We start from the raw sequence: 15,756 nt of genomic DNA on the forward strand, positions 1-15,756 counted from the left end.
TAGTCTGATTTGTTTCAGAATCGTTTCAGAATAAGTTGTTATTATTTTAATCCCAAACTGAGGAAGACAATTTAGTTCACTTTCAATGTTGTACCAAGCTAAAGGAGAAACACATTTCCAAAGAATCGTTGCCTCTCATTATTACAATTACTTTTTAATGAGTCCGAAAGTCGATTTGCTGATATAAGATCCCATGAAAAGACATCAGCTTGTTTGAGAACCCATTTATTTCCATGAAAAATACAACCCCAACTTGCAACTTGAAATTATTGATCTTCGAGCCAAAACATGGTTCCAAAATAAGTACAGGCAACCCTCTTATAACACAGTACTTCAATAACATGGTTTCGCTCTAACACAATTGATAAAGTGCGGCATCCTCCACAACACAGTACTTATACAAAACAGTTAGAGAATTGGGGCAAACTTCACATAACACTGCATTTTTAAGCTTTTGTGCAGAGATGAAGGCAAGGAAACTCTGCAATTATGTTGGATGTAATTTTTAAACATTTCCATTTTTTTTGTGAATCCCCCCGCTTTTGGCTCACTAATCATTATGCAAAAAAATTAGTGGGAAACCCCAATGTCAGATTCTGTACTATTGAACTTGTGCTTGTTAAACTTGTGGAAAAAAATCTAGATTTCAAAATTTTATTACTATTGGATAACATACCAGGCCATCCAAAAGATTTAAGTCATCTAAACGTTGAAGTAATGTTCCTACCACCTAGTACAACTTATTTAATTTAGTCACTAGATCAAGGCATCATATCTACCTTTGAAACTCATTACATGAGAAAATCTTTATAATAGATTTTGGAAAAAAAATTTATTCCAAATTGGCTTATGAAAAATTGAAGTGATGAAGGCAAGGAAACATTTTTCAATTGTGTACTGTATAGGAATCATAGCTTTATCGTTCAAAGAAGTAAAATTGTCAACATTAAATTTGTGTTCGAAAAATGTATGGCCAGATTCAGTTCATTCAGGAAATATGATCGAAACGGCAGAAAATGGAATTAGTGCAATAGTAGAAATTGCTAAGTCAGTAGGAGGGGAAGATTTTCATATGACTACTGAAGCCCTCGTGGGTAGCACAGTTGGTAGAATTGACATCCTCCTCACACCAGTTGGAAATGATCTAAGTTCGAATCCCGTCGATGACGGAGGAATTTTCATGGGTCTTTTTCAGAACGGGGCAGATTTACTCGGTCTCAAGCATAGTTTCTTCTTGCGGAAACTTGGGTTTTTCATCCAGCAAAATAGAAAATCAACCCCGGAACACACGCAATTTATATACAATATACACAGAGCAACGTGGCCTTAGCCACCAACGCACCTAAAAAAAATACGATTGCTGAAGACGTTCAAGAATTACTGGTAGAAAAATGGGCTGGCAAAGCGAATTTGGTGAAATGGTATTGGAGGCAAATGAAATAAATTCAGAGGATGATAGCGCAGATAAAAATTCTGAAGTCCCAAATTTTACACTAAAGAGTATAATGGAAGGCAGAAAGTTAGCCGAGCAATTGGAATATTATTTTTTGAATGCAGATTCTTCGACTGAAAAGAGCACAAAGTTCAAAAGGGAGCTTCAAAAATACTTAGTTCCATACAATGAAATTTACAAAAATCTATCAAGCAAAAGCAACCCAGATTAATGATTTTTTAAAGAGAGCAGAAAATACATGAAATCTAGAATGGCATATTTTTGTTACCGTTTGGAACGTAATCACCCTTTTTGTGATTGCGTTCTTCTGATCACGAGATTTTATAGAAACCTGACTACCCTGTTATACGAGGGTTACGTGTATATTGACTGCGAAAATAAACTACAGTACTTTAATTATACAAGGCTCTCCCATCTGAAGATTTTTCCCTAATAAAATAAAATGCCACGAAAATGGCTACTTTGTTTGGATCAACGTATGTTTGCGAGCAAGTTTTTCCATGCAAGAGAATAACAGACGAGCACCTTCATCTGTATTGAGAATTGGCGTCAAAAATTTTCAACCAAATTTTGAACAATTAACTAAAAATATTCAGCCTTAATCATCTTATCAAATGTTGTTTTCTTCAGTAAATGTATTCAGTAAGTACATTATACTTAATAACATATTTTGAATATTTTAAATTTTAGGTATATCATTATATTTATTGATTCACCTTAATATTGAATAGGAGTGATCCTTTTCAGGTTGTAAAATTTCTAAAGTGAGCATTTAAAAGGAAAAGTAAAGTTTAAGAAAAAAAGAAAAAGTAAACAGGCGGAACAGGACCAGGGTATGTCTGCCAGGGACAAAGGTTGATGACGTAGAGCAGATATCATCTTTTAAGGGCACAAAAGGTGATATTGTTGTACACGTTGGCACTAATGATATAAAGACTAGGAGACCAGTGGAATTACTTCACAAGTACAGGTCACTGTTGAAAAAAAGTCGTGAATTAGGGATGAATTTGAAAGTGTCTGCAATTCTGCCCAGACAGAAAAACAAGTACAGACCCAGCCTGGTCTGTACTTGTTAACAGGAGAGACTGCTTCTACAGGTATGGGAATACACTTAAATAGATAGGGTGCAAGAATATTTGCTGATGCTATCAAGGCAGTGTTAGGTGGGTCGGAAAACTGCTAGCTTTGGGGGATACAAGGACTAATAGATTAACAGCAGCCACTGGCAGAAGTGAAAGCGATTCTTGCACTGCTTCTATTGGAATGAGCAGCAGCCTGGAAAACAAGATGCAGGGTATTTCAGAGCCTGATGGGAGTTATTGCGGTACAAGTAAACACATGGGTTGTGTTAGGGTAGATAAAAATAGAAACAGGTGCATATATACTTGCATGTACTCCAATGCTAGGAGTTTGGTAAATAAATTTGATGAATTTGAGGTATTGCTCAGAACATCAAAGGCAGATATTGTTGGGATATCAGAGACTTGGTGTCACACAGATATAAAGAATGCAGAACTGAAATTTGAGGAGTACAACGTCTACAGAAAGGATAGACTGGATAGAAAGGGAGGAGGGGTTATGCTATTAGTTAAGAAATACATAAAATCCAAGGAAGTGAAGCCAGTCGACATCGCTGGACAATGCAGTGTCGAGTCAGTTTGGTTGTGACATAAGCAATGGGAGATCAAAATTGAGAGTAGGAGTGTGCTATAGGCCTAATGACTCTGATGACTATAATAATAAGAAACTGTACAGGGAAATAGAGTGGGCCAGTAAATCAGAGAGTCTTATAATGGGAGATTTTAATTTCCCAGATATTGACTGGAATTTGGGGGCTGGTCACTCACACACTAGCAAGGCTTTTGTGGATTTATTGGATGATTGTTTTCTACATCAGCATGTTTTTTGAGGCAACTAGAGGGAGTAATACTCTTGATCTTATTATTAGACGTGATTGTTCATGCATTAAGAATCTGCAGATAAAGGAACCACTAATTGGCAGTGATCACAGCGTGCTGAAATGGGATTTACTCAAAGAGGTAACTACCATCAGGGGTAAAGGGAAGGGTTTTTGCTTTCGTAAAGGCAACTACGGTAGTCTGAGACAGTATTTAAATTCTACATGGGACCAACTGATGATGTTACCAACAGCAAATTCAAAATGGGAAGCATTCAAAGAATTAATCTTGGAAGCTACTAGGCTTTACATACCAACTAAGAAATATTGTTCAAGGTTTAGGCCTAAATGGATGTCAGATGAACTAATGAGACATGTTTTTTTTTTTTTTGGTAGTTGTTGGTGCATAGGCTTCTGTGGCCATAATGCACCTCCCAAGATTTTTGCAGTACTTTGATCCAAGCCCGAGGCGGGAATCGAACCTGCGACCTTTGAGTTGCCTGGCAAGCACTTTACCCACCCGGCCGGCAATGAGACATGTGGCAGAGAAGAAAAAAATGCATGGGATACATATAAATTAATGGGTGACATGGAAGCCTATGATAGATATAAGCTGGTCTGTAACCAAGTCACAAAGGAGATTAGGCAGGCAAAGACAGATTATGAGAAATCTTTGGAAAAGGATGCAAAGAAACACAGCAAACATTTCTTTACTTATGTAAACTCTAGAAGGAAAGGGATGAATCAGATTGGTCCACTGGATAATGATGGTTTAACTGTTGATGATCCTGTCAGGTGGTTAACAAACTAAATGAGTATTTTGCATCAACATTTACACATGAGGAGTTATTTAGGAAGGGGAATGCCAGAGGTGAATTGAACTCTGGCAGTGAGCTAATGATTTTGTAATAACTGAGAGGAAAGTGGAGGAGAAATTGTTGAAGATAAGCATAAAAAAAGCACCCAGGGTGGATGGGATCTATCCAGTTATATTAAAGGAGGCAGCAAAAGAAGTAAGCAAACCCTTAGCCATAATTATTCTTTGGACTCAAGGGAGGTACCCATGGACTGGAGATGTGCAAATGTGACCCCAATTGACAAAGGAGGATCAAAGGGCAACACAAGTAATTATAGACCTGTTAGTTTAATTTCTGTTCCAGGAAAATTAATGGAGGCACTGGTAAAAGAAGCACTGCAGGTTCATCTAGACAAGACTTCAGTTATAGCTTGGACACAGCATGGTTTTGTTAAAGGAAAGTCTTGCCTGACCAATTTGATTGGATACTATGATGTGGTCACAAAGGATGTAGGATGCATGGAATAACTTTGATATCATATACAGTGGATTCCGGTTATTTGGGTCACCGGCTAATTGGGGCAAATCTTAAAAAAACAGAAACCAATCGAGAAAATAGCCAGGGTTTACTTCGCTTAATTGGGACAAAATGCCGTTTGATCGGGGCAGGAGACCGCAGCACTGGAAATTACCCTACGATTGTCTCCGATGGTACCATGTGGTTCGGTCGAAATTCTGGAGGTCACAACTATAAAACAATAAAAACAATTAGCAGTCAACTGTTTATTGGGCTTTTCTGTTAGTGAAATCTATCATAAACGGACAGTAAATGCGATCTTACTGAATTTGCGATAATACCGACAGCTGGAATTCTGTGGGTTATTATGGTGAAATGAGTTTAGACTTCCATGAAATCTTCAATCATGTAAAAATAATTTTCAGATCATCTCTTCATTCCTATTTTTAAAGCTTTGTAACTTGTTACTCCGTTCTCACTTGTCTCACTTGCGCGTATCGTGTTACTTGCAATTTGTGTGTGTGCCATGTTCTTTGTTATTGATTGCTTATCTTTTTACTATTTTAAATTTTAACCCTCACCCACAAATGTCAGTGAACAGAAATGTCAACTAGTTCGTATGTACATATTACAGTACGTAATAATTATTCCAATTTTCACGTATTATTTAATTTTTTAATTGGTAAGGTAATAAAGTGTAAATTTGTGCTTAATATATCTTTACTTTTATAGTCTGTGTATAATATTCCTCATATTTTCTCTAATTAGAATCGCTGTTTAATAGATTTAAAATTCAATTCACAAACGTGATCATAATGACCGGCGCTTACTACACATCGTATAGTGAACGGTACTTTACTATGGTGAATTCGTCGTAATGTGATTTGATTGTACAGTGAACTAATTGTAAAGGGTGGGGTACATTGTATTTTAACTATTTACGTGAAACTTCGGATAATTGGGGCAGCCGCTTAATCGGGCCAAAATGCACTAGTCCCAATGTGTCCCAAATAACCGGAATGGACCGTATTTGGATCTTAGAAAGGCTTTTGATACTATTGCACATGGAAGACTGCTGAACAAATTGGAGCAGTGTGGCACTGGAGGCAAATTGCTGCTATGGATAAAGGGATGGTTGAGCGGGAGAAGACAGAGAGTGGTAATCAATGGTCACTGCTCATCGTGGACTAATGTTATTAGTGGAGTCCCACAGGGTTCAGTGTTGGGTCCATTTTTGTTTTCTGTATTTACAAATGATATTGATGATCGTATATCAAGCTTAATGTCCAAGTTTGCAGACGATATGAAGGTTGGCAGGGTTGTTACAGACACTAATGACAGCACGCTGCTGCAATAGGATCTAGGAAAGTTGAGCAGATGGGCTGAGAGGTGGCAAATGAAATTTAACATTGACAAATGTAAAGTACTACATATGGGAAGCAGTAACCCCAGAGTATCAACTCTGTGATACGACACTGACAGTGGTAGAGAACGAAAAGGACCTGGGGGTAATTGTGCAGGCAGATATGAAGTTTTCTGAGCAGTGCAGATGGTCTGCAAGAGTAGCTCATGGTGTCTTGTCAATGATATACAGGAATTTTTCTAGCAGGGATAAGGAGGTGATTATCCACTGGTATAAGGCAATGGTCAGGACACACCATGAGTACAGTATACAGGTCTGGAGGTATCATTTTAAGAAGGATGTGCAGCTGTTGGAACGAGTAAAGAGAAGGGCAACAAGATTAGTGAATGGAACAAAGGGTTGCTCTTACGAAGAAAGGCTTAAGTTTTGCAAATTACAGTGTCTGGAGACTAGGCACCTGCGAAGTGATCTGATTGAGGTGTATAAAGCCTTGAATGGTTTGAGCATGCTCAATGCTCATGGGATTCTTCCTCTTGCTCAGAATAATCACCTGAGAGGGCATAAAATCAAATTGAGGAAAGACAGATATAGGATAGACTGGCAGGCCTTTATCCAGCAGGTAGTTGGTTGGTGGAAAAGACTTCCATCCTTTGTTGTGGAAGTTTATAGCCTAAATAAATTTAAGGCTGGGCTGGAGAGAATTTGGAAAGAACAGAGGGATGAAATGGGGGAGTTTTTTTTTTTTTTTTTTGTTTTTTGGCTGATGCTGCATAAGCTTGCTTTGTTGCATCATGTGCCTCTACTACTAATACTAATACAAAAGTATTTTTTAAAAAAAAGTGTCATATTTTTATAATTTTAATAAAATCTAAAAAATAAATCACTGATATAAATTTGTTGCACATAAAAGTATTGGGAATTTGCATTTTTTATATAATATATACACTGAGTGATCACTGAATTATGACCACTCCTATGAAAACTGAATGCGACCCATTGATCCGCGAGGTACGAGATTGCACAGTAAGTCAACCTATGTAACTAAGGTATCATTGCTTCAGTAGATAGTAAAATTCCGAGCATGATGGGTAAAAGGAAGGATTTATCGGACTTTGATAAAGGAGAGATTGTGAGTGCTCCACAAGCTGGTGCCTCGATTTCTCAACCGGCTGAACTGGTGGGGTGTTTGAGAGCCGACATAGTTAAAGTGTATCAGGACTGGCATAAAAATGGTCAAACAATGACACAATGGCAAAACTGCAAAGGTCAGCAAAAGGTTGATGTAAAGGCGAGTGCTGGATCCGACAACTCGGACCAACCAACCCTTCAACAGGCACAGCACTGTTGAAGAGTTGACTACCCAATACAACATGGGCCGACCCAGAACAATGTCTGTCATGACCATGCATCCCATGCTCGCACATATGGGCTATACCAGCAGACGACCCTAAGGCATCCTCTCCTAACCAAGGTTCATCGGCAGAAAAGACTCGCCTGGTGCAAAGAGCATCAAGTTGGATGTTAGAAGACAGGAAGAAGGTATGCTGGTCGGATGAGTCACGTTATTTACTCCACACCGTGGATGGTTGTGTACGGATTTGGCGTCAACAACATGAGGCTCTTCATCTATCAAAAGTGCAGGCCAGTGGAGGCAGTTGTATGGTGTAGGGCATGATTCACTGGCAGGAACTTGGACCTCTGGTGCACGTGGATTAATGTATCAGTGGTCTCCGCTATCATCAACTGCTTGGTGGCTGTGTACACCCTGCTATGTTACACTTTTTCCCGAATGGCAATGGTGTCTTCCAAGATGACAATGCGCCGAGGCATCGGGCACTTGTTGTGCAGGAGTGGTTTGAGGAACACTGTTCTGACTTCCAGCATATTGATTGGCCTCCAAACTCCCCCGATATCAATCCCACAGAGCACTTGTGGGACACTATGGAAAGGCATATCAGGTGTCTGGATACACCAATCACCTCCATACCTGCATTGCTGACCGCGTTACACACAGCTTGTTTGGCTATACCTCCCAAACACTTCCGACATTTTGTTGAATCAATGCCACATTCGATAGCTGCTGTACTGAGGGCAAAAGGAGGACCTACGAAGTATTAGGTAGGTGGTCATAATTCAGTGATCACTCAGTGTACATATTATGAAAATAAAAAATGGTAACATGAAAATAGTGACTCCTTTACATGTAACAAGATATGGAAAATGTAACACACTAATTTTTCCCAAATCACTTGGTGCAGCCCGCAAAACAAATCTAACTTTGAATATGACCCCCGTACGGGAAAAGGTTGGACACCACTGCCCTACACCATAACAATGTTAAATAACCTTTATGTTAAAAATTTTTAATGAAAGTTTTAAATGAGAATTTTGTGTACACTCTTATGGCTTTCATTGCTAGATGTGACCTTAAGACCATATAACAAGTGTCTTCTAATAAAAACTTTTTTTTTTAATTTTTAATTTTTTTTTTAACACTATAAACTATTTATTGGTGGCTGTGTGCTGTTATATATTTTTCTATCCATTGGTTTGGCAGCGTAAAATCTTGCTGTCTATACTCTGTTGGCTGTGACTGGAGGGAGTCCGAGTAGTGTGCCTGATAACAGCACTATTGAGACCACATTATGTGAAGCAGCTATGTGTATGCCATATCTAAAATTTCATCAGTTTGTAAAATGCTCAACTTTTGCCTCATATACACCAAGCATTCTGAATGGTCAAATGGAACAAACTTATTTGTGAAAAGAACTAAGCCAACAAAAAAATTCCTAATTTTATTTCAAAAATATATGTGGTCTCAGTTCTAATCTCCACGATGTTCATTTGTATCTACAATCTGGCAAGCTGAACCTTTTTTTTTTAATGGAATCACAATTATCAGTTTTTAATTGAATCTCAACCACCATTCATCTCAGAGAACAAATTAGATGAGTGGTGGTTGCTCTATAATTTCTTATGCTATAATGGCAGCACTTATGCACATGTCCACACTATTATTTCTTATCAGAGACTTACCAATCTGTACTTTCCTCTTTTTTTCCCTTCCAATTTAAAATATTTTTACCCTATTCTGTCAAATTTATTTGTTGGCCTTTACCGTTCTTACAACTCTACAAAATTGTTCAAAAATAAATAAAAGATACTTTTATTCAAAGGGTCTCTCACCAAAGTTATGATGATGATGGTGATGACGGTTCTATTGTCCTCATCTAAAGATAAAATTGACTCATTAGAATCTTACTTTAAGCTAGTTCTTGCATTGATGATCTTGGTAAATCTTCTCCAAAGATACTGAACACAGTCTATTCAATGCCTCCACTGGTTTTCCAATAGAGAAATAAGAATTCTGAACAGTATTTGAGTTAAGAAATCTCCAAATCCTAATGTTATTCTTCCCTCATTTTTAAGTATCTTTTTACACTGTCTTATTGCACTGTGCATAGAACTTTGCTCGTATTTTCCTTCTGCATAGAACTTTGCTCGTATCCAGCCAATTCCTAAGAAGGGTGAGAAATCCTCCCCTCCTTCTCAAGTATTTTACTATTTCAATCTTTCCATCTGATTGATAATCATCAGATGGATTCTGTTTGAAGTTCCACTGGTGACATATATTGTGGCTTATGTTACTCATCTTTTATCAAATTCCCTATAAAAGTTTGGAAAAACTCAAGTAGCTGATCTCAAGTGGCAGATGATTTCTATTCAAAAATTGGTTAAGATATATAATGCTGAATTTACTGGACCCTGAATGTACATAATAGCACAATACAACATGGGATGGCATGCTCCACTTGGTATTCATTAATAATGATGAAGGTATTACAAATTCTGTGACAAAGTTCCCTAATGATATGCCACTTCAATAATACCTATATAAAGTTACTCATCAGTAAATCTTTACTGATAAGTAACTTGTCTGAAAATGGAAGTTCCATGGTACAAGATTAGTAAATGCAAGGCCATTTGGCAAAGAGTAAATCCTACATAAACTTATTACTAAGAAACAGAAATTTAAGTTATGTAAATAGTACGAAGAACAAGGATCAATCATAATCATACAGTCCGGAATATTTTCTAAGCCTCAGAAAATGTCTTATCAGAGGTCAGAAGGACATACGAAATTCTGTCAATATATAAAAGAACAAACACGTGGTTATATTCATCATATAAAATAACAGATAAGCTGAATGCAAAACTGGAAAATTTATTTCAGGAAGGAAAATATATTTCAGAGACTTGCCAAGAGCCACAATGAACAGCACAAAATTAATTATGGGTGGAAAGAGGTAAAATGTGAGACTCTACTTGTACGTGCTAGAAGGCATATAAATCTGACAAAGTATATGAGGCTTTAAAATGGTTGAGTAACCTGAATGATGAGCCAAGGGTATCTACTGTCTTTCTCACAGTAAATCCTACATAAACAGGAGGATTTACTGTAAGAAAAAGGGGATATAAGTAATAATAATAAAGGGCAAATGATGGCCAGATATGAGAAAATATGTTATTAACTATTAGTAATTAGCTATTGGAAAAAAACTGAAATAATCATGTGAAATTAGAAAGCTTTGTATGAAAAATATTAAACAAATACTTAAATAAATAAAATCCAATTAATGAGAGATATGGCTTAAAATTATACAGAACAGGGAATTTTTTAGAAAGAATTTTATTATTACTTTTGGCCATATAGTGTTATCGGCCAAAACAACATCAAGGTGCCTCCGTAGCCAGGTGGGAAGGAGCAGCAGTGCGTAGCACACGCTTCTTGATTAGACCGGGGTTCGAGCCCATCACCACCAAATACAGAGGATGCGGAAAGGTCAGGGAATGACCACCGCATATCCCGGAGCAATATGGCCTTAGTTGCTAATGCTCCTAAAAACCAAATAACAAACAAACAAACAAAACAACATCAGTTCAAAATATTTTTTTTAAACAATGAAAAAAAAGTAACTGAGTGTCAATTTCATGCCACCATACAGGTACAGCGACAAATTTCTTGTGATGAAATAATGAAATTGGTAATTTATATACAAGCAAAAAAAAAAAAATGTCAACATTTATATGAAGTCAATTAATCTTATGGAACATAACTTTTTAAATTAATTACCTCAATTTCTTCTATTTCATTTCTGGGTATTCTCTTTTCAAAATCTTCAAAGTATCTAATAATAAGAATTAATGTTACCCATATAATTATAATACAGATTAATTTTAAGAGCATTTTACTGAAAATGCAAGTTTTTCATACAGCTATAAGAAAGGATTAAAAAAATGCAAAAAAAAAAAACCCACCACATCTTATATTTTATATTGCCAAAGAGGAAACAACTTACTTACTTCAAGCCTATTTTCTGATGATGAGTAAGCTTGTCTTGATGTTTCCTCAAATCTGAAAATCAAAATTTTAAATACTCAGGATTCCTTCAGATCACTTCTATGCTTGAATAAATAACAAAAAAATTTAATACAGATAGAGGTAATGAGTTGGTTGTCCAGAATAAATGGCTTATCAACTATCCCTGACAGAGATATTAAGACTAAGAGATCTGAGGACTTACTTAACAAGTACAGGACAATGTTAGAAAAAATTTGTGAATTAAGAATGAATTTGAAAGTGCCTCTAATTCTGCCCAAACATGATAGGAGAGAGTATATTTTGAGAAACTAGTCAATCAATTCAGCCCTGAAGAGAATGTGCAAGACTAATGGGGTAGAATTTTTCTCAGTGTGGACTGTGCTTGTTAATAAGGGAGACTGTTTTTACAGGGATGGGATACATTTGAATAGAAGGGATGCAAGAATATTTGCTGTTGAGGAAGTGATAGGTGGGTTGTAAAACTGCTAGCTTGGGGGGGTATACAGATTAATAGTTTAACTAGCACCACAGGCAGAGGTGAAAGTGATTCTTGCTTGGTTCATGCAGCAGCCCGAAAAGCAAGCTGTCTGGGATTTCAGGCCCTGTTGTGGGTAATAATGGAACAAATGAATAGATGGCTTGTGTTATGATAACTAAGAGGTAAGAATACGTGCATGTATACTTGCATGTACACTAATGCTAGGAACACTAAATAAATTTAATGAATTTGACAAATGCAGACATTGTAGGAATAGCAAAGACTCGGTGTCACTCAGCCATAAGTGATGCTGAATTTGAATGTGGAGTACAATGTATACAGGAAGGACAAACAGCACAGGAGAGGTTATGTCCTTAGTTAAGAAGGATATTAAATCTAAAGCAGAGCATCCAATTAACTTGAGTAACGAGTGCAATGTTGAGTCAGCTTGGTGTGATATCAGCACTGGGAAAACAAAACTGAGAGGAGTGTGTTATAGGACTAATGACTGTGATGAGTATACCAAACAGCTATACAGGGAAATACAGTGGGCTAGCAAATCAAAATGTCTCATAATGGGGGCTTTTAACTTTCCAGATGTTAACTAGAATTTGTGGATTGGTCACTCACACACTAGCAAGACTTGTGGATTTCTTGGATGACTGTTTTCTATAGCAGCATGTTAGAGAGGCAACAAGAGGAAGCTCTTGATCTGGTTATCAGCAGTGATTCTTCATGCAATAAGAATCTGCAGGTAAAAGACCAACTGGGTGATAGTGATCACAGCGTACTAATGTGAATTCAATTAAAGGGAAAGGCTTTTGCTTTTGTAACAGTGACCACAGAGGTCTCAGACAGTTTTTAAAATGTGTGTGGTGGGACCAACTGATAATTTTACCAAAAGCAAATTCTAAATTAGAAGTATTCAGGGAAGTAATCAAAGAAGTTACTAGGCTTTTCATACCTAGTGACTTCTTTGAGTAACTTCTAAGCAGTAGACAAATACTGTTCAAGGCTTAGACCTAAATGGATGTCATATGAACTATTGAGACACCTGGCAGAGAAGAAAAGTGCATGAGATGCATATAAATCATCAGCTGATAGAGAAGCCTATGTTATATATAAATTAGTCTCTAATCAAGCCACAAAGGAGGTTAGTCAAGCTAAGGCAGATTATGAGAGGTCTCTGGCAAAAATGCAAAGAAAAACAGCAAATACTTCTATGCTTATATTAACAACGGTAGAGGAAGGAGTTGAATCACAGTAAGCTATTATATCAGTGGGCATAACTGTTGATGACCCTGCTCAGGTTGCAGAAAAACTGAATTGGCATTTTGCATCTACATTCACATATGAGGAATTCTTTAGGGAAGGGGGATGCCAGAGGTTTATCAAACTCTAACAAGCAACTAAATGAATTTCTGATAACTGAAAAGAAAGTGGAAGAGAAATTTGTTGAGAATAGCCAGAAAAAAGGCACTTCAGAGTATATGGAATCTATCCAATTATATTAAGGGAGACAGGAAAGGAGGTAAGCAAACTCTTTAACCATAATTATGAGAGCATCCTTGGATTCAAGGGAGGTCCCTATGGACTGGAGAAGTGTGAATATATCCCCAATTCATAAATGGGGATCGAAAGGCAATTTACAGGCCTGTTAGCTTAACATCTGTTCCATGGAAAATAATGGATCACAGGTTAAAGAAGTAAGAATTATACTGCAATCACAGCATGGATTTGTCAAAGGTTGTCTAACCAATCTGATAGGTTACTATGATGAAGTGACCATGGAACTGGATGCAAAAAATAATTTTGACATCATATACTTAGATTTCAGGAAGGTTTCTGATACTGCTGCACATAAAATACTGATGTACAAACTGGAGCAATGTGGCATTAAGGGCAAGTTACTGCTATGGATAGAGGGATAGTTAAGTGGAAGAGAACAGAGTGGTTATCAATGGGCACTACTCTTCGTGGACTAATGTTATCAGTTGAATTTCCCAAGCATTCAGTGCTGGGTCCATTCTTGTTTTCAATATTTATCAATGATATTAATGAAGGTATATAAAGCTTAATGTCTAAGTTTGCAGATGACACAAAAAAAAAGGTTGGCAGGGTGGTTAAGTCTTTAACCACCCTGGCAACCTTTGATGACTGTCTAGTCATCAGGGTGAGCTACTGCAACATGTTCTAGGAAAATTGGGTCCATGGGCTGAGAAATGGCAATTGAAGTTTCATATTGACAAATGCAAGGTACTGCGCATGGGTAGCAGTAACTGTAGAGTAATTTATCAACTGTATGGTACTACACTCAGAATAGAGAATTAAAAAGACCTGGGGGTAATTGTGCAGTCATATATGAAATTCTCTGAGCTGAGCAGTGCAGACAGGCTGCCAGGATAGCTCACTGGGTTTTGTCAATGATATACAGAAACTTTGCCAGCAGGATAAGGAAGTGATTATCCCTTTGCATAAGGCCATGGTTAGGCCACATCTTGAGTACTGCATATAGATCTGGAGGCCTCACTTGAGGAAGGATTTATATCTGCTGGAATAGGCCAGGTTAGTGAAGGAAACAAAAGGGTGCTTTTACCTATAAAGGTTTCAGTTCTGCAAATTGCAGCATTATGATGCAGGCAGCATTCTCATGAGCAGGCACCTGTGGGGAGATCTGATTTAGGTGTTTAAAGCCTTGAATGGACTGAGTAAGCTGAATGTTAATCGTATTCTTCACTTGCTGAAACTACACGTATGAGGGGGTCATAAATTCAAGTTGAGGAAGGATGGTTGCAGGATAGATGTGTGGAAGTTTGCCTTTACTAGCAGATGGTTGATCATTGGAACAGGCTTCTATCTGTTGTTGTGGAAGTGGATGGGTTGAATAAATTCAAGGTAGAACTAAACAAATTATTAGAGGGTATGGATGAGTGAACCACGTTTTTTTTTTTTTTTTTTTTTTTTTTTTTGGCTGATGCTATATAAGCTCACTTTCTTGCAACATTTGCCATTACCACTACTATCTGTATTTATACATGCACATGCAAAATGAGAAAAAATTCTGCACTAAAGAAACAAACTGTTATTCAATAATGAATGTGAAAGGGACAAAATCTGGAAAATACTATTTAAAATTGTTAGTACAGGTCAAAAGATAAAGAGGCCATGCAATTTCTGCATTATCAAAATAAAATTTCCTTTAGCCACTTTTAGCACACTCTTCCCACTGCAAGAAGGTGCTCTCACCAGCAACTATTTAAATTTTGCCGGACTGGCAGTCTTAACCAAACAGGAGACAGTCTGTTATTCCAGTGGTCAACAAACAATTTCTTGATGTTCTACCATCAGCTTTTCCACAAGAGTCTGTATTTATGCCCCTTTGGTTTTGCCTACTCAGTTTAATTCTGCAGCAAGTATGGAATGGCTGTTACACTACTGGGCATGTTCTTCCTCAATTACAGCCATTTTGCACAGAAGTTTCAGACTGCTAAGCACTAGTGGAGAGTGGTACTTATGAAAATGAAATCCCTGTGCTCTTGGTATTGGCACTCAAATTATTTATGTAAGCCAGCACATCAACAATTCGAGCTGCTCCTAAAACAAAAGATTTAGGAGCAGCCTGAATTGTACTGACAACAGTGCACTGTCAGAATTAGAGAGAAAGATTCTACTAATTTTAAATTTGCATTTTTAATGACTGCATACATTAGGTACAGGTCAAAAGATAAAGAGGCCATGCAATTTCTGCATTATCAAAATAAAATTTCCTTTAGCCACTTTTAGCACACTCTTCCCACTGCAAGAAGGTGCTCTCACCAGCAACTAGTGAAAACATGCTACAGGTAACCCTCGTATAACACAGTAGTTAG

The 15,756-nt window shown here is 37.3% G+C and overlaps 1 protein-coding gene across 4 annotated transcripts in view; it reads right to left on the reverse strand.

Moving 5' to 3' along the window:
• LOC150081578 (DNA polymerase beta-like) overlaps positions 1-15,756 on the reverse strand; it is a 235,180-nt gene that overhangs the window by 90,620 nt on the left and 128,804 nt on the right. For all 4 annotated transcript variants that reach the window (XM_090379432.1, XM_090379433.1, XM_090379431.1 and 1 more), the window contains exons 6-7: positions 11,391-11,442; positions 11,161-11,215 (exon numbers count right to left, since the gene is read on the reverse strand). In XM_090379432.1, coding sequence (XP_090235558.1) covers positions 11,161-11,215; positions 11,391-11,442 — 107 coding nt within the window. The remainder of the gene's footprint in view (positions 1-11,160; positions 11,216-11,390; positions 11,443-15,756) is intronic.

The sequence above is a fragment of the Mastigoproctus giganteus genome, chromosome 8, assembly GCF_048544385.1.
Source record: "Mastigoproctus giganteus isolate SK-2022 chromosome 8, ASM4854438v1, whole genome shotgun sequence".
Classification (NCBI taxonomy): Eukaryota; Metazoa; Arthropoda; class Arachnida; order Uropygi; family Thelyphonidae; genus Mastigoproctus; species Mastigoproctus giganteus.